The 19846-nt window shown below is 35.3% G+C and overlaps 1 protein-coding gene across 2 annotated transcripts; it reads left to right on the top strand.

Moving 5' to 3' along the window:
• Nucleotides 1-1848: 1848 nt before the first annotated feature.
• Nucleotides 1849-19640, top strand: LOC116299417 (kappaPI-actitoxin-Avd3d). 2 transcript variants are annotated; one of them, XM_089038215.1, is made up of 5 exons: nucleotides 6539-6671; nucleotides 17187-17274; nucleotides 18060-18251; nucleotides 19292-19342; nucleotides 19506-19640. In XM_089038215.1, exons 2-4 carry the CDS (start codon nucleotides 17217-17219, stop codon nucleotides 19300-19302), a joined length of 261 nt encoding a protein of 86 aa, XP_088894341.1. In that variant the 5' UTR covers nucleotides 6539-6671; nucleotides 17187-17216; the 3' UTR covers nucleotides 19303-19342; nucleotides 19506-19640. The 2 variants fall into 2 exon arrangements, with proteins under 2 accessions (XP_031563933.1, XP_088894341.1); XM_031708073.2 differs by lacking the exons at nucleotides 17187-17274; nucleotides 18060-18251; nucleotides 19292-19342; nucleotides 19506-19640 and adding exons at nucleotides 1849-2012; nucleotides 13467-14966.
• Nucleotides 19641-19846: the final 206 nt, after the last annotated feature.

Genomic DNA, 19846 nt, shown 5'->3' on the forward strand with positions numbered 1-19846 from the left:
AGCTGTTTGTGGAACAAAATTGCGTTTAGCAATCGCGCCACCCCCAAATTAATACATACGAAAAACAATGGACTTACCGAAACTATTATAACGTCTTTATTTATTTATCATTTTTTTAAAAACACGTGACTGTAACTCGAGTTACTGATAAACAGTCTTAAATTCTTATTCTTCCTCACCACCAGCTCTGTAAACAATATAAGCTGTGACGCATCGACATATTAAAACAGGGCGAATTGTTTATACACATACCGATATGTATATATATCGGAACAATTTTAAAAAGCGCCTAGCTCGAGATTTGTCGGTAGTTGGAGAGAGGAAAGCTGCAATTTAATGTGCGCGGCGCGATTGTCAAATAGTTTTTCGGCATTCCCCGGCACTTATCATACGATCACCCATATCCTATTCAAATATGTTTGGTTTTAATTGCTATTAAAAAATTTCAAAACTAATGCCGTTTAAAGACAAAAACTCAATTAAACAGCTTTGGGCACTATGGGCAAACAACACCGCGGAATGTTCGAGATACCTACGTCTATGATGATAGGAAACTAAAATCGTTGTGAAAAGTCTTGGCATCATAAGGTTTTCTAGCTTTATATACAAAGATGCAGCAACCTCCCAACCTCACTGTTCAACCTCGGGTGATAAAGAGTTTTCCCTTGAAATTTGTTTGAGTGGCAGTGGGCAGGACGCAGCCACACCTCAACATTGATTTTTGGGGGGAGGGGGACGTTAGTAATGTTGTGTAGGTTTTTCAGTTTTTCGGGGGGAGGGGGGGGGTGATTACTGTTAAATATCTTCAGTGTGACAACACATCATGTTTTTGCAGGGATTGTAGATTGTGTCAGTTTTTCAGTCGAATTTTTCGTAGTTATCAGGGACAATCATTTCTGAACTGTCGAGCGGTAGAGTCTCCTTTTACCTTTGTAGCAGGTTCCTGCCTATCTTAATTTCAACTAGAAATCAGTACTCAGTAGACTCCAGCCCCATTCCAGGTCGTTTTTAATATAATCTTGTGGATAACAGTAACTTGTAGATAACCAGTCCGAAGTAAGTAAATATAGACTTGCAATAATTGACCCATTTTTCTCCAGTGATGATTGTACACTGCGAGGATTTTTTCGTTGTATTGTTTTCTTTCCTGTTCTGTCTGAAATAAGATTGAGTCTATCAAGAACTACCACCTATCGTCTTGTGCAATAATTTCAAAAACAGCTCATTAAAAGATTACCATCTTTAATTAGGTTTTGAAATAGGTGTTGTGGAAATCCACACTTCAAAATCATTAGCTAGCCCGAGAACTGTGAGGTAAAAAGACTTAATGGCACTGAAAAAATTTAACTATTTGTGTTATAGCAATTCATTCGGTAATTCTTTTCAACTTACCAGAGAAGTCAATGTTATAATTGACAGATAGTTTGAGCTGCAAATTAAAAAAATTAGACCAAATCAGCTTTCGAATATGTTAAGAAAATTCAAGAAAGAGCGATGAATGGGCGTTATTCAAAATGCTTTTCAAAATGCTACAATGAGTTGGTCTTTTTAAACTAGTTTAGGTAGGTAATTTGAATGAAATATCGACAAGGAAAGCTTTTGGACATGACTCTTTTCAATCTCATTCATTATTGTGTCCGCTCTTTATCTGATTAAATTTAAACTCAAAAACAGCTAAGTTAATTCGAATTATGCTTCTATCGATAGCATATCTTGCTAAACGTAAGCATATAAGAGCCGTCAAATGTCTACAAGAGCGATGCGCCCATATTATTTCCTTTGAGGAAAGTCGTGGTGTTTTCTCTGCGAATGATAAACCAGTGGGGCATTACTTTCCTTTATAGCATCGGCACATTGTCGGGGGAAAAGATCTTTCTTTTAGATAATTATACATATATATAAAGAAAGAAAGAAAGAAAAAGAAAAAGAAAAAACACTGAAGGCCGGCTGAGATTCCTTATATAGTCAATAACGAAAGTGAAGGCATACAAACTACCTTAAGCTACAAAAGGGTAAGTAAGGTGTTTAAAACTCGTGACTTTAAAACTTTCAAGTTAAAGCAATATCCTAGCTCGATGCGATTGATTTGGTAGCTATTCGGCAAAAAATTAAAAATAATAAAAATAATGATAATAATAAAAAAATCGAATAACACTCCAGGGGATTTTAAAAAAGAGTTCAAAATGATTTTGAGGGAAAGCTAAAAGCCTAAAATCTGTTTACAAACCTCGAAATAAAGACATACTAGCTAAGATTGTGAAGGAGTTTAATTGGAAGGCTTATAACTCAGATTATAGTTTTTCTAATCAATATAGCCAGTTCACAATCTTCCAACAGGCTTTAACAACACAGGAATTTTAATGGAAAAATAATTGGAAATAGCGATTAATATTGTTTCTGCGGAAATAAAATGTATGGACTCGTCTTTATACGAAATTTTCAAGAAATTGTCGATGGAAACTAGTATTCCTCAGTTTAGAGTTTTTTAAGTTTTCACAACACCAAAAAAAATATATAGGCATGACATTATTTAAAATTGAAAAGAGTATATAGTGTAGTATAGCTTGATAGGACATGCCATTTTTTTTCGATCATCATTTTGCTTTCTTATACTGAATCGACAGACCTCCTGGAAAAGTCTCAGTTTTGACTTACTTCGCCGCGACTGAATTGTATGCTTAAAGCTTTAAAGCTTTGTATCCGTTCCACTTTTCAGTAAAATATCGTATTAAATCCCCCCCTTTTTTTTTTGTTTGTTTAGAAAGCCGTTTTGAATTCGAGTCCGCCATTCCTGCTTGAGCTGAGTCGTACCGCATTAAAAAATAAAAAATAAAAAATAAAAAAACCGCACATTTTCGCATTTTAAAATAAATTTTTGATTTATGTAAACAAAATGTTTGAATCAAATTCATGACTTTTACTATATTTGAGGACCTTTGAGCTAGGGGTCGACAGTCATGAAAAGAAGATTCAGCTTTGCGCTGGTCAGTTTTCAAATTCGCGCGGGAATAAAAGCATAGCACGGGCGAACAAATCCAGGAGGACTTGTTTCGCTGTTGCAGTACGTACACCGGGAAATGTCGACTGTATGATATTAGTTTGTTTCTAAGCTCCAATAATTCAGTCCTCCAGCCAAATAGGGCAGTTTTCGATGATAATTTATTTCAATAGAACTTCAAGTAATAGCGAGCAAAATCTTAGCTCGGAAATATTGCGGACGGCTGGAAAATCTTTACAACAAATTTTCAGAATTAACATGATGTGAGGAAAAACTCTTCCTTGAAACCAAGCTTTCAGTTTCTTTCTTAGAGATAAATGCTATCATTGATTCTCACTGACGAATATCTGTTAAGCATTTCCGGAGAAGTTAATAAGTGGGTACTAATTTATATTGCATAGAACTTTTGTATTCTATCTTTCTTATTTGACGTTTTTAAGGAATTTTGATAGCATTATCCAGACAGTAGGGTGCCTACATCGTGGTGAGATTATCCTTACAAGTCACGATCTTGTTTCAGGAACTGAGCATTTAGGAATGAAAGACCAATTGGCCTTGTAATAATACATAGAAAGAAATATTAAAGGGAGAAAAGAAAAGAAATTAAATGGAATGAAGGGAAGGAAGGAAGAAGGTTGAAGAAGAGAAGAGAAGAGAAGAGAAGAGAAGAGAAGAGAAGAGAAGAGAAGAGAACAGAACAGAACAGAACAGAACAGAACAGAACAGAACAGAACAGAACAGAACAGAACAGAAGAGAAGAGAAGAGAAGAGAATAGAATATAAGAAGAATAGAAGAGAAGAAAGAACAGAACAGAACATAAACAGAAGAGAACATAACAGAACAGAACAGAAGATAACATAACAACAGAACATAACATAACAGAACAGAAGAAACAGAACATAACAGAAGATAAGAAAACATAATATAATAAAGAAGAAGATAACATAAATAGAATATAACAGAACATAAGAGAACATAACAGAAGATAAATAAGATAGATAATATAAGAGAAGAGAATATAATATAATATAAGAGAAGATAACATAACAGAACAGAACATAACATAACATAACATAACAGAACAAACATAACATAATATAACATAACATAATATAACATAACAGAATAGAAGATAATATAAGAACATAACATAACAGAACATAACAGAACATAACATAATAATATAATATAAATAAATAAAAAATATAACATAACATAACATATAAACATAAATAACATAAATAACATAAATAAATATAAATAAATAACATAATATCTAATAACAAACATAAAAAAAAACAAATATAAATAATAATAAATAAATATAATATATTAATAAATATAATATAAGATAAGTAAAATACATAATAAAAAGCTCTAAAAAAGGCTGTAACGAATGAATATATACATCAATGGATAGGAGAATGTAGCAATGTGCGAATGGATGGATGGATGGATGGATGGATGGATGGATGGATGGATGGATGGATGGATGGATGGATGGAAGCATAATAACCTTGATTGCCATATTAATTATAACTTTTTGATTCCAATTTTTGACGAAGCATAATATCATTTAAAAATTCGTTTTGTTTCATTCTATGTCTTCGTTTTATTCCCTAGTCCTCAGTTTGATGCTAGCTCGACTGTGACATGTTGCCATTATATAACTGATAACTAGTTCATTTGGCTGCAATAATTGCCATTATTTTTTTTTTTTGTCATGAGTTGTCGAGTACTGAGGCATGTCAGCAAAACGAAAAGAAAACGAGAAAATAAATAATTAAAAAATATATATATATAAACAAGATTTCCCAAGTTCTATTCGAAGTATATTCGCCTGGTATTCTGTAAAGCCCATAAATCAAAATCTAACCTATGTATACAATCAAAATCGAACTAATTTTTAGATTTAAGATTTAAGATTTTACACCACAAAATGCTTTCAATCGCTAGTGATTAATAAGCATTACCGGAAAAAATGGAGTTTCAAGTAAGATAAATAAATATATAAATGGGATTTAGAACAATCAAGGATATCCGACATTTATCATTTTGATTGACATCAATGATGGATAATATTAATCCTCAGTCTTGCTTGGTTTTCACTCACAAGATTTTTTCACTTGTTTACTTGTATAACTTATTATATACTTTACTTTTTTTTGAAAAATCTCTTACACGTTCTTTATTCATTCATCTTTTAGTGTCAGGTAATCTTTAACGATTAATTTATTTTATATTTTTACCCAATATTTATATCTATTCCACCTTTTAACTTTTGTTGTCCTTTTGAGTGTTTATTCGGTAACCGTTAGTGTCTTTGGTATCAATCGGTGGCCATTCGGTGTTCGTTCGGTTATCTTAGTTCCCAGTTTTTTTCTTCTGTTTAAAATTTTCAACGTCTATCCGCCTTCCTTCTCCTCCCATTTATCTTGTTCACAGTACTGAACTACTGACTCTGGCTCAAGATTTCCCTCGTTTGATTCACGAGCCATTTATTTACTGAGATCAATAAGAATACTCGAGTTCACATGATATAACGTGATTTATTTCTGGGTCCAATCTTTATTTACACCTCGATCCTTTTAAAACTTCTCGTTCATCCTAAGTACATCCTATGTAACACTCAAACTAATCCTAATACTTTCAAGCAATATCTATAATCGCAAATACTGGCTTCGGGTTGGTTCAAATACAGAAATGTTACATTGTCCATATTTCAGCATGGAGACATCAAACTTGACGAGAATAATTCATCCAGATAGTTTACTTATCAAATAAATCAATGCTTCGCCTCATCATACTACAGCACCGGGCTAGTTGGAGCCATAGCTTGCGTTTTAAGTGTTTTATGCGTTGTTTAATGTATAGTAATCCCAATAATTGCCTCTTTCTTTCCTCTCATTTTTAACTAATTTTGATTGTTGATCTCATGTTGTATTACTGCATTATTATGGGTCCAAAAGTAGGACTTATTCGTGAAAAGCCGCCGGAATATCAGTCATAATACCATGTTTTTCCGAGCTAAGCGGCTTGACAAAATCAATTAAATATATATATATATTTAAAGCTTATGCTATATGAAGTTGTGAATCTAACAACAACCCCCTATCCCCTCCCCAAAGTTTGACTGAAAATCGTAAATTTTAAAATATCGGGGCTACCTGTGGTTCAAAAGGGCATTTTCGCGCCAAAAAGCGTGTGCTCGACCTGCAATGCGCAACTCTGTTGCTGTCGTTCGTCACTTTTTTTACGAGTATTTTCTTTGTTTCTCTCGGAGTATTTTTAGTCTGGCTGAGTCGGGCTGAGATTTTTTTGTTATTTACGACGCATCGGTTAGAAACAGGAGCTTAATTAATAAGCACCTTTAATAGTCATCATGCGTTGGCATCACGTAAACACCCTAGGCTGTATTCATTAATATATCCAGCCCTGCTTACGAATATCTGAATCATTTAGCGTTAGTTGGCATTAGTTGACTATCCCTGCTGCTAAAAGTATAATGGTTATTTGAGTATATATTAATACTCCCCCAGAGACGTCGACAGACAGCTGTATACATCAACAGACTGCACAAGTTAGTCAAGCTAGTTAGACCGACACCACAAGTACATCAAGTTAGTCAGGAAAGACACCACAAGAATGAAAACTTTAGTCTGACACAGAAAGGTAAGGATATATATATTACCAGAGAATTATAAAAAGTTTATATTATTTCGCTATAAGCGTTACATTCGTTTCCCAAATTGAAACAGTTTTAGGCCATATATATATTATATATATTACATTATATTAACTATTATATTATTATATATATTACATTATATTAACTATTATATTATTATATATATTAAATATATATTTATATTTTATGTGTATCAAATAAAACACCCCTATTAAGACTGGGAAAATCGCTGAAGATATCATAAAAAAGCCAAGAGTTCAAATAAAGTTACTCAAATGGTTTCCAATGAAAAATTTTTCGGAGTTTTCTACGGTCAAATTTGCCAAGGTTTTTAAGAATAAGTTTTGGCTGTTTGATCAACTTGCAAAACAAACAATTAACCTAAAATAAACATCTACATAAAGATATCTCTTACAAAAGTTAGTACGAAAATCTTTAGGCCGTAAAAATATCCAGTTTAAAAAAAAATTCAGCTGGCATTGGAACAAAAGGTCATACTAAAGGCAGCAAAGCGGCTTCTCTCAGTGAACATTGAAAACTTCATAAACACAGTGTTTTGACCGTTTTTTATTAAATTTTTAATAATTTCTATTCGGTAGTTTTTCAAATAATGAGATGTTTAGAAAGCCGGCCTGCACGCGTCGAGTCGCGACTTTTTAAAAAAAGTAATTAAAATGTCGAAATTCTGAAAAAAAATAATCTTACAAGTAAATCTTGAATAGAAATATTCTAATTTCAAAGCAGCACTGTTTTGTTATTAATTGAAGTTTCGTAGGGAAAGCAGAGTCAGCTGGAAGAAAGTTGATTTGGTCTTTAAAACAGTGTCTCCGGGGCAATTCTCATACTGTGCAAAAATTAAAATTATAAATGATGCGGATTCGGATCGTTTGCTTAAGATCATAAATAAAAATGTCAGAAAATAGTTTTTGATTCTGAAAATAAAAGGCCGATTCAAAAATGGTTTTTAGTTTTTTTTAATTTTGCTATATTCGAAGTTAGATATAGCGCGCACTAAAACGGATAACACAATACTTCCCCCTTTTGCAAGGTATGTTAAGAAGTAGATTCCATTTTGAAGGATTTTTTCAACGGCTCTTGAAAACAATAAAAGGATTACAAAGTAAATTAAATATATTTTAGTATTTTTTGGATTAGGAGGCCAAAGCAAATAACACTTTTCACGCGTGCATCAAGGGATCTCTCTCTCTCTCTAAATCTCCGGCTCTAGTATGGTATTCTATCATCATCATCATCATCATCATCATCATCAATAATAATAATAATAATAATAATAATAATAATAATAATAATATTATTATTATTATTATTATTATTATTATTATTAGCTTCGTTTATTTAAACTTTCAGTATGCGTAATACTTTACAATTATTATTATTGTATTCTCATATATTTTCTATAAAAAAGCCTGACAAAGCAACATTCTAACACAAATGCAACAAAACATCTTTGTACGATTGAAAATACCGCTTTAAACAAGCATTTTATCATAGGACATCAGTTTCTAACTGTTAAAAAAAGGTTTTGAGTTTTAACCCAAAACGAAAATTGGGATCAAAACTTATACGAAAGTCTAGTTTTTGGCGCCTTTTGCCATTATTGCTCATCATTGAAAAAAATTTCCTCTTAATCTTAATTATTCAGTTAACAGACAGTTTTCATCAATCTTCATATCCGTCAATCCCTCTTGGCCAGGAAAAAATTTCTGTTGATATCCTTGTATTTAATGGAAAATCTGCCTTCGAAATGTGATTTCATTAGAGATTTTGTCTCATCCAATCTGACTCGAGGCGATGTCCAAGGCCGATTTATTTAGCTCATTCCGTGTATTTTGTCATTGTGTCAGAGCTCAAAAGCAATTTTGAGTTTATCCAACCAAATCCCAAGGATCTTAATGAATTAATCGAAACTCAACTGTCATTAAAAAAAACTTTAGTATTCATTTTTACTGAATATTTTTGTCAAAAAGGTAAAATCATGGACAAAAAACCCCAACCAAATTAATGAAGCTATACGTACAACATAACTGATGTTCTTTTTCACGATAAAAATCGTTGTTGGAGCTATGTTGATTGATATTAAATTCTATAAAGTTAAATAGAAGTATGGTTAAAGTTCGTTTTTTTTTTTTTGTTGTTGTTGTTGTTTTGGTTGGACCGTTACTTAAACTTAATGAAACTTGCGAAACCTCTTATGGAAGTACTCTGAAAACAGTGGTAAGGAGGATACAAGTGTCATGTACTGCGCGCTTAGCTTTCGATATCGAAATTGAACTTCGACTCCTCAAAGCAACAATGAGTGCTTGGCTTTCACGGATCGAAGTTTGACTGGCACTTACAAAGCTGTCTTAATTTCTTTATTTTTTATTTTTTCCATTTTTTTCCTTTCTTTTTTCTTTTTCTTTCTTTCTTTTTTTCTTTCTTTCTTTTCTTTCTCCCTTTCTCTCTTGCAGACAAGTTTAACGCCGATAAAACTCCTATGATTAAGGATCGAAAGGACTAGTTATTTAGCTTTTTTTAACGGCTCGCTTCCACTCCTGCAACTTCATTTTGGTGTAGGGGGATGGGGTGGGGGGAGTCACACTTAGAGCGGCAAAGAATACATCAATCTAGCCGGCGAAAAAACTGAAAACCCGAAGAAAAAGCAACCTCTTTTTAACTGAATTTTAACTGGATACGATGGGATTCGAGCCTGTGAAAAGAAATTTTAACTAAAAAAAAAACAAAAAAACAAAAAACGATTCCACATTGCCATACCCCCGAGACATCCGCAGAGCTGAGGCGGCGTATGGACTTCGGACCTGACGGCGATTAAATCCTTCTGCCCTTGGGTGCACGAATTACGCAAGAAAATGTTCTAACCGAAGCATCAGGGGAGAGACCAGCCGGCCCCCAGACCATATCGGCTGATCCCTTGCATCTCTGCCACGCACGGAATCGGTTGAAAATAAGATGTTAAAAAGTCTAGTCTATTCGGTGCATTGTTTTCACGGCTATTGTTATGCTGATTCACCTGGAATCTTGGTCCAGTGGGAAAAACTTTGGTAGCGATATTACACTAAGTCAAAGTCAAGTCCGGTTTGGCAAAGTCGGTACCTGGATGGGTGACCTAAAACATAATCCTCCCAACTTTTGTGAGATTTCCTTTTTCCTTTTTATCATTAATATTTATTATTTATCTTTTTTTATTTTTTTGTAACTTTCAATCGTTTGCATCTCAATAAAAAATGAAAAAATAACCGCACCCAAGCAGAAGTCGGTAATAAGTGCCACGAAGAGATTGCTAGTCGTTCGTATTCGCAACGGTGCCGACGAATTGCAAAGATGTCAAATTGAAGTCTGTTCAGCAGAGGAAAATCGCTTTTATCTACAGAAATAAAACACGATTTGAAATTTAAACCGATTTGAACTCGCTTTAGTTGAGAAATCCTCAAAAATCAAACTAAGCTACTCTAGAACTCGGTCACAATCGACAATCTGCTAGTTTCTTATTTTTACAGCAATTAACTTGTTTTGTATTCAGTTTGCAGCAACTCGTATAAAGCGGTGCAGTAACTCGCCTAACATCAATATCTTGTTTCTTATTTCTAGCAATTTGTCTTGCTGTATGTCCCCAAGAGAGCATGAATATCGTTTATTAATCATTATTTATTAATTGATGATCTCTCTCGATGTCCCTTATGGGCTACTAGTAGCCCATAAGGGACATCGAGAGAGATCATATAGCCACATTCACTGATAAATCTTGTCACCCCTGACGGCTCGACAATCAAAACATTCTACCAGTCACTTTAAGGTGTTTGGTGAGGCGACTAAAGCTCGGATTGATATTGCGGCTAGAAAAAATTTCCTGCAATTCAAAACTATCGTTCGCATTTGTATCTATCATCTTGCTGGGAGCAAATTTGTTTTCACAGGAAACCTGTTTATATAATGAGAGCATTGAACGACACCTGTGTATACTCTGTTGTACTTCAACTTTGCTGGTGACAATAATTAGAGCGCATGAATCTTTAATGTGGTTCATTTAAACCGCATAGAAGGTATGCGTACGCTAAATGATGCATATGATAAAGAAATCCCAAGAAATATACTTTAATTTACTTTTATATCTGACTGTGGAGGCCAGTAAATAAAGCAAAACAGTTAAGTAAAGTACACCTTTAAAATTGTCTTGAATGCGAAGATATTAAACAGAAAAGTCGAAACGAACAGGGGCACGTATTTTACGGAGGTAACTTATTTTTATTGTTTTATTTCTTCGGTATTTATAAAAGACAAAATTGATTGGTAAAGCCTTATCGGTAAAATAGAAAACGTATTTCATATGTCAAACATAATCAATTACACAATTGTAAGATTAATTGCGGTATACCACAGAATTAGCATTGGGCCCTCTTTTGTTCATTCCTACCAAAATAATAAACCATTATTTAGAGCTGCACGTTATTTGGACCTAAAATTGGCGAGTTCGAACCTTCATCATATGGACATGAATCATTAATGTTCGAGTCAAGTCTATATTTAGATTACCGACAAGAAAAGAGAATGTAACGGGAGAAGTTGGTCATAAAATCGTTCCCACTAACGTTGATTACTCATTCTTTGAGGCTCTAAGTAAGTACATTATCTTTAATTAGAACGAATAGCTTTGACCCTAAATGACTATAGCCTTCACTGAGTAGCTATCTATATGTTTGAATGTTGTTAGTGCATTTTGGTAAATGCTCCAGTTCATTCAAAGCCTTGGCCAGTGCCATTTAGGAATTGAGCTTTTGCTACTCTAGTAAGGCTAGGTCATAACTTTGAAACCTGTCCGCTCTCTTTCAAACCAAATTAGACTCAATTTACGAGCTATCTTAATAGCCACGTTGAAATTGTTTCAGTTAAAGCTAAATAAAATGGTGTGGTATGGAATGATAGTGTGTATTTCATCAGTCAGTGATATAGGTATAGAATGGTAGTGTGTATTTCATCAGTCAGTGATATGGTATAGAATGGTAGTGTTATAAACCATGGCTGCTATGGTAGAGTGTATTTCATCAGTGTATCGGATTTTCTGTGCCGATAAGGACACGCTGACTTATGTAGCTTTTAATTTCCGCAATTTGTTATTAAGTCAAACTACAAAATAGATATAAATATAAGTTATTATCTTGGTATTTCTGATTCTTGTTCTAACGAATATTTAAACGAAAACGTACTTACAATTCTCTTTCTGCTCTTACTATTTCAAAATTAATCCGGTTCTTGATGTTCTCAGTTCAGTCTTTTGATGTTAACTGCTTGACTTACTGCTATGATATTTTTTTGTATTTGCTTAAATATTTGTTTTGTATATTCTCTTGAGTATATTGAAAACTAGATTATTACCAAAAAAGGAAATTACACTTAAACGATTAAACAAAGGAACTGTATTTCACGTGTGTCTCTTTTATCTTACTTATACTAATGACTTATTGTTCTTATCAATCAGTCAGTGATATCGGATGGAATGGTAGTGTGTATTTCATCGGTCAGTGATATAGTGAAAACAGTAAGACAGTTGGTGTTAATTAAAACAAAAGAAAGTATACAAGGGAGTCTGGTAGTAGTGGTAAATTACCCTATAATGCAAGTGACCTATTGAAAGCAATGCCAATGCAGAATGTATTTTAAATAATGTTATCTTCTTTCTTTTTGAGTTAATAGTCTTCTTCTCCCGATTTTAAATTTTTATTTCTTAGTGCGCAACATTTGTTTAAAATATTCTTATACTACTAAAGTTCTTTGCAAAGGGTTTTGTACCTTGAACCTACATATTTTGATGGAAGCTGAAACCGGCTGGCTTAACCAAATAAGGCGTATAAACTCGTTTAGCAGCGCAAAGGCCGTGCATAGAAGTATGCCATAAATTAAAGGTTTTCAAGTAAATAATATGAAGGAAAACATATGTTTTTAATAGTTAGAGAAGCGTCAGTTGGCTTGTCACTTAGCCAGGCTTTCAGTCTGGACGGAAATTTGTATCAATTTGTTTGGCAAAAAAAACAAAAAATTGAAGTACTGTGCTTGTCAATATTTAGATTCCGGTGTCTCCATGTGGAGTTCCTGTGAAATTGGCGGGAACGGTCGCGCGCGCTCACGTCCCGATTCCTCAACTCAACTCTGGCAGAAGGACATTGGTGAAAATGTGTTTATTTTGGATGCAATCTTGTCTTGATATTAAAAAGAACCATAGACAAAAAAAGCCGGCTGATTTATAGGAGCAAACAGAGAACTGCTAAAAAATTCCTCACCTGTCACTCCCTTATTTTTAATTCAAAAAATATATTTTAAAAAATAAACCGCTTCCGTGATTCTCGCCTCATCTTTGTACTTATTTAGGCGATAAATTAAACCTTTTGTATAAAAGCTGATTTATGAATGTTTACACCCAATCAACCGTTTTTCTTGCCGGATAGCGTTTTCAATTACAAACTGCTGCAACTGAACTCCTTTGGACTTCAGTTCTCATCATTATCGATCAATCGACATTTGTCGCAGTTATATTTTTTAGCCTCAAGGCCCGGAACACATTAATTTCTATAATTGATGTTGAAAAGTCGTAGAAACGCAAGTACACCGATTCAAATTTAAAGGCACTATTTGTCTTGTTTCCAATTCAGTTTGAAAAGAATTTGACAAATTTGTAAATAATGAGATAGATGTTATCGTATGTAATAGCTTAGGGAATCAATAATCTATGGGTTAAGCGTTCTGATAATGATGGTATATTTTTATAGGGGATTAATTGAGAGTGCCAGACGCTGCAAGACCTAAGGGTGACGGACTGGCTTCCTGCTGATTTTGCATGCCCTTTCTATTAAGAGGTAAACACGCAAATTCACTACAAATTTGGCCTCAGATCAAGTACGAACATCGTGTTATCCAGAACGAAGGATTCAAACTCGAAATTGTTGACTCGAATCATTGTGACAATAAGAAATTTTGGGGATCGCAAGAGTTGTGAGAACGAAGAAACAGCAAATGGGACTAGATATTCACTAGAATTGGCTTTGCATTTGGGACATTTGGTCGTAAAGGCGGTGGTTATATTTTTGAAGTTGTATAGTAGAATTGGACCTTGAAGCCGAACGCAAGCATCTATTCTTAAATCTGACTCCACGACTAAGTTAGAAAGCCATCGAATTTTACATTCAAACTGACTCACATAAATGACTCTTTAAGGCAGTCGAGTCTACAGAATATTAAAAGAATGAATAACACGACGGAATTCATGCCTCCATCAGTAATCTCCAAAGCGGAAATACTTTTGACTCTTGTGGTGTACATTCTGACCTTCGTACTGGGAGTTGTTGGAAACATCTTGGTTTTCCTCGTCATCTTCACCAAACGAGAACGTCGAACGTCGAACGATATCTTCCTGGTCAACTTAGCGGCTGCAGACCTGTTAACTGTCTCTGTATCAATACCAATAAAGCTTCTTCAACTTATTGCACCGTTTATCCACGTCAACTGTTTTGTGTGTAAGATACTTTATCCAATGATGACAGTCCCATACTGTGCTAGTATTTTCACTATCACTTCTATGTCTATACAGCGAAGGAGTGCAATTTTAAATCCATGGAAGGGGATCATTACTCAAAGAACGACTTCAATTTGGTGTGGAATTATCTGGGTAATCGCTGCTCTACTTATTCTGCCAGTTAGTATAATTTCTACAGTCAAAAACGGGATGTGCTTTCTTAATTGGTCAAAAAAAGAAGAAGCAATCTACATAATTTCTATTTTCTTCATTCAGTACATTCTACCATTAATTGTCATTCTTCTGGCATACGTACAAATTTGTCTAAACCTGAAAAAGTACCAGAAAAACATCGTAAGGCAGGAAATCAAAAAAGAAAATATTGAGATTACACGAACGATTGCAGTGATTGTCATTATATTTGCTGTAGTAACTCTGCCATTGCAAGTCTTTTGGATGCTGTACGTCTTTCACCTTGAAAGCATTGGCATCATGAACCTGGTGAAATTACACCATTACGCTGAGCTCCTTACCGATGTCCATAGCTGCATGAATCCGTTGGTTTACGGTGCTCTGACGAGAAGGTTTCGTCACAAGTATACGTTACTATTGTCATCTGTGTTTAAAATCTTTGATAGACCTCAAAGGGAATCAAGATCCTACAATGAGACAAGCCGAAGCAGGAGAGACGAGACAATGAGACTGAAACAACGAAGCGGCACTGTTTGATAATAAAGAAAACTGTCAATCACTCGTATACAGTGTGTGCAACAATGTTACTCAAAATTCCTTGAGATATAAATAACGATGAAATAACCGCCATGTTGGTTGATCTAACAACAGAAGCTGAAGGAAAGCTTTGTTATTGTCAGCCAAGATGGCGGCTATATGACGTAGCGTGAATTCTATACAGCTATTTTAAAAACGCTTGCTGACGTTTTTCGTTTAATTTAATTATTTCGGTGGCATGGGTGACGTAGTGGTTTACTGCTCGCCTCACACCACTGTAGTCCGGGTTCGAGCCCATATGTGAGTTGAGTTTATTTGTTGTGTTGTTCTCTCCCTTGCCACGAGGGTTTTCTCCAGGATCTCCGGTTTCCTCCCTCCGTAAAAAGCAACATGTGAGTTGAGTGTTGCATGCTGTAAATATAGAATGTAGTGCAGTAGTGCGTGTGGGGGGAACCTCACGGAAGAGCCCCGTATCGGGAGTGGTGGTTGTAAAATAATTTTAATTCTGCGTTAGGCATATACCATGCCCGAAATTAATGCGCGAATGGACGATGTGAAAGCAATCAACGAAAGTTCATAACATCATGGGATTTTCCCAAACTTTGTCTGCACGTCTTTCAGGCATAATCTATTCTGTGTTAACATAAATTACGCATGAATACATTTCAAGGTTATCAGGAAACATGCAACAAATTTTCAACAACTTTTTTGTGATAGCTGTATAACTGTAAATCTTATATTGCCTATTGTTTATCCATTGTAGAGCGCACACCATTCCCTTACAGGGATGAACAGGAGCACCTTTGTTTTTCGACATGGCGGGCTCGCATTAATAAGGGGATGGGCGAAGGGGGGAGGTCGGGGGTGGGGAGGGGAGGGGGGGGGGGTCTATGACCTCCCCTTGTTCCCCAAAGATGTCATATCCTAACCATATCTACTCATTATATATATTCAAAATAGCCTATATTCAAACATCACTTAGAAATAAATAAGATAAATCATCAAAGATGTTGAAATGAGAAAATGATTGTTTATTTAAAAGTGTAAATATAATATATGCAGCAAACTTCCTACGATGTTCAAATGTAACAGTATTATCCATTCGCCCTCCCGCACCGTGACCGTGTCCTGTTGAAGACTGTTCTGGCCCAGAGGTTGACGTGTGCTATGTCCCACAGTCATAACAAATATATTAGGGCTATAAAATTTATCCTCCTAAAGAGCACGAAAAGTAAATATATATTCTTGAAACTGTTTACACAAAACCGTCAAGAAAGAAGTGGAGTGAAAAAAATACTTACTAGTATCCGTGCCAAGCTGCGCCGGCCGCGTCATCGAGCCAAAAACACTTTAAGTTACAACTCCTTTGCTTCCTTCCTTCCCTGCTAGCAGAGCCTATTTTCCTCTTGTTTTGGTGGAGTGAGAAAAATAGACTCTGCCGATGTAGGACGTTATACTTCTCTTTCCTACTCACCGATCCCCCTTCCCCCTCCCCAAAGCGCCGCTACGCAGGCTTCGTGTTTTAATACGATAACTAATAAAAACCAATTAAAATAAGTTGAATTAGAATTAATATAAAATTAGTTGATTTCGTAAGTCACTCGTTTTCCACTCATATGACAATTCCTTTTGGAATGCCTGCCATTTCAATGTTATTGCATGTCGTATCGACACGTGCTGTAAGTCAGTACCGTTCGTTTCCCACTCATACGACAACCATTCTTTTAAGAAACCATGGGAAACCATTTCAATGTTGCGGCATGTGGCGTATCGAAAAGCGCTGTAAGTCAGTACCATGGGAAACCATTTCAATGTGATGGCATTTGGTGCTGTGCACGTGTTGTAAGTCAGTACCGTATTTTCCTACTCGTACGATAACCATTCTTCCATTTCAATGTCACTATATATTGCATATATTTTTATTTATTTTTTGTTTTACTTTTACTTTTACATACTATCTATGGCAACTTTGCTTCACGGTTAAAATTCCTCTAATTTGACTACGATGATGGCTTAGCTCACTAAGTAATTAAAAGATAGAAAGATAAATTAGCCATTTAGTGTCCTAGAGGTCCAGCCGTCCCCACGTGGTCCAAAAGGATACGTGGAACTTAGTAATAACAAGAGCAAAACTTAACCAATCATGATGAGAAACGAGATCACGTGTGACTACTCTAGCTGCCGCGTGATTTAACAATGCGGTACAACAGATATAAAGAGTAGACAGTTTTCTACCGTTAATCACCAGTCATCCCCGATAGACACCACAAGAGCAGCCATGGCGAAAATAGCTACTACATTGATGGTATTCTTTCTTTGCTTTTTGACGGTGACAGGTTAGTTTAATTACAATTATCATAATATATCAATTGCTATTGCCCAGCAGAAGTGTAAAACAAAATGTATATATATATACACGTTATGATTCGGCATAATTGTACGAGCAGTTCAGGGGATTTTTTTGGGGGGAAAACGTTTTTTATATCATTTATAACTTATCAAAGATGCAAAACCCCTTCGTTTGAACGAATAGCATTAAGCTTTGTTATAAAACATTGTATTTTACTATTTTATCATGTTCGTTCCATGATGGAATTGGAATATAGGAGTTGATTTTTGAGGGAGGAAAACCGGAGAACCTGGAGAAAAACCCTCGAAGCACAGGAGAGAACCAACAAACAACTCTACTCACATAGTACTATGGAGATAACCAACAAACAACTCTACTCACATACTACACAGAAGAGAACCAACAAACAACTCTACTCACATACTACACAGGAGAGAACCAACAAACAACTCTACTCACATACTACACAGGAGAGAACCAACAAACAACTCTACTCACATACTACACAGGAGAGAACCAACAAACAACTCTACTCACATACTACACAGGAGAGAACCAACAAACAACTCTACTCACATACTACACAGAAGAGAACCAACAAACAACTCTACTCACATACTACATACACAGGAGAGAACCAACAAACAACTCTACTCATCCATCCATCCATCCATCCATCCATCCATCCATCCATCCATCCATCCATCCATCCATCCATCCATCCTTTTCTTCTTTCAGTCATTCATACATTCATATCTTCATTTTCCCCAGACTTATCCTACGGAATAGATAGTGACTGTCTTTTGCCAAAGGTTGTTGGCCGCTGTCGTGCCAGGAAGCCCAGAATCTACTATAATTCCAACAAACGAAGATGCGAACGGTTTTTTTACGGTGGATGCGGAGGAAACGCCAACAACTTCAAAACCAGAGCTGAATGTAAAGAGAAATGCGAAGGATATTCAGGTGGGTATTCTTTAAATTATTTTAAAATCAGTTTTCACTCAAATCCAATTAGCGTTATAGAGCGCATGCAGTAAAACCATGAAATAAAAATAAAGTTGATACTGACAAATAGCAGCTATTTAGTAACTAATAATAAGCCATTTCACGGATCCCGTTACTCAACCTCAGCCTCGTCAGCGTGTAATTATTCTTTAGAATTTGACTACAGTACGCAGTAATGAAAGGAATTTACACATCATCGAACAATTGAAACACTTAAAAATTTCACAGGTTGTAGGCAATTTCTAAAGAATATATTACACGCTGACGAGACTGAGGTTAAGTGACGTGATCCGTGAGCGGCCTATTGCTATCGTCACTGGCTCGAACCACGACAGTTTCGCTCCAAGGAAGAAGAAGTTCCGATGCTCAACCAAGTGAGCTGACCGATTGGCGGTGAACAAAAGACGAACCCTTTTTAAACAGCCCCTAGGCTTTTTTAAGTCAGTGCACGACTTACTCACAGATGGAGCCCCGAAACAACCTCTAGGCTATTCTAAGAGTCACTGCACGACATGTCGTTGGGAATACTGTTGTGAGAGAACATAGTTTGTTTTCTTAAGGAAATTAATTGAGAGATCTTTTAATCTTTTGCTAATAACTTAATAATAACTTAATTCAATTCCTTTTTGGGTATTTACTTTGTTATAAAAATACCGATATATTATAGTTTCTGTCCTGCTGCAACAATAGATTTGGTATTTCAAGCTCTGTAGCTCCTCCTCTAATATTTGCACCTCTTGGTCGCACCCCTAAGTACTTTCGTTATTAACAGACTGTAAGGCTTGTTTACACAGGCGATTCTTTAGGCGATTTGTAGCGCGATTTCCAATGCGAATATTGCAGAAAAAATCGCCGGAAAATCGCACTAAATTCGAACATCTTCAAAATAAAGGCGATTCAACGGCGACGAGTATGTATCAAATCGCATATAGTTATATGAAGGCAATGATAGAAAGTTGCCGTTATTTGATTCCTTTTTTTTTTTTTTTCTTTTGCAGGAGTTTACTAAGGAGAGTGCTCTGCCAGCTATTCTACTAACAAGAACCATGGTACGTATCAAACAGAACGCGGTTTAAGATATTCTGCGAACTCAGTAGTTGCAGGGCTGCATGGATGATGAGATATATTCGATTGACGGCAGCTTGCAACTACCTAGTTCACAGAATATTCAAAACCGCAGTTTAACTTGTTCTTGAATCTCTTTTTTTTCAGATGCAGCGATTAACAATATCCCGATGCGATAAAAATAAAAACCTAAAATAACTTGCTTTAACTTACTTTAATTTAATGATTCAGTAAACATATTTAATCAGCATAAAGCACTCGATTAAAGCTAAAATTCCACGATATGTCTTTTTTTCTCTCTCTCTCTCTTTCAATCTTGTGGGAGGAAGCGATGGGTACCAACTGAGCGGTGAATTTTGTTTTAGCCAATCACAGCGCGTTTAGATGTTTTGTCGCCAGCCCTTATTCCCAGGCTACTGTAACCCAACTTTTGCATATTTTTCTGTTTTCTTTTTACTAAAATATGATATACATGCCTACAGGAAGTA

Source organism: Actinia tenebrosa, unplaced genomic scaffold (genome assembly GCF_029948245.1).
Source record: "Actinia tenebrosa isolate PJP-AT-01 unplaced genomic scaffold, QUT_ActTen_1.0 PGA_scaffold5__44_contigs__length_20552954, whole genome shotgun sequence".
NCBI lineage: Eukaryota > Metazoa > Cnidaria > Anthozoa > Actiniaria > Actiniidae > Actinia > Actinia tenebrosa.

Excerpts from the sequence above, each read along its gene's own strand:
- LOC116299417 (XM_031708073.2), top strand. The coding sequence starts at position 13,940 with ATGAATAACACGACGGAATTCATGCCTCCATCAGTAATCTCCAAAGCG.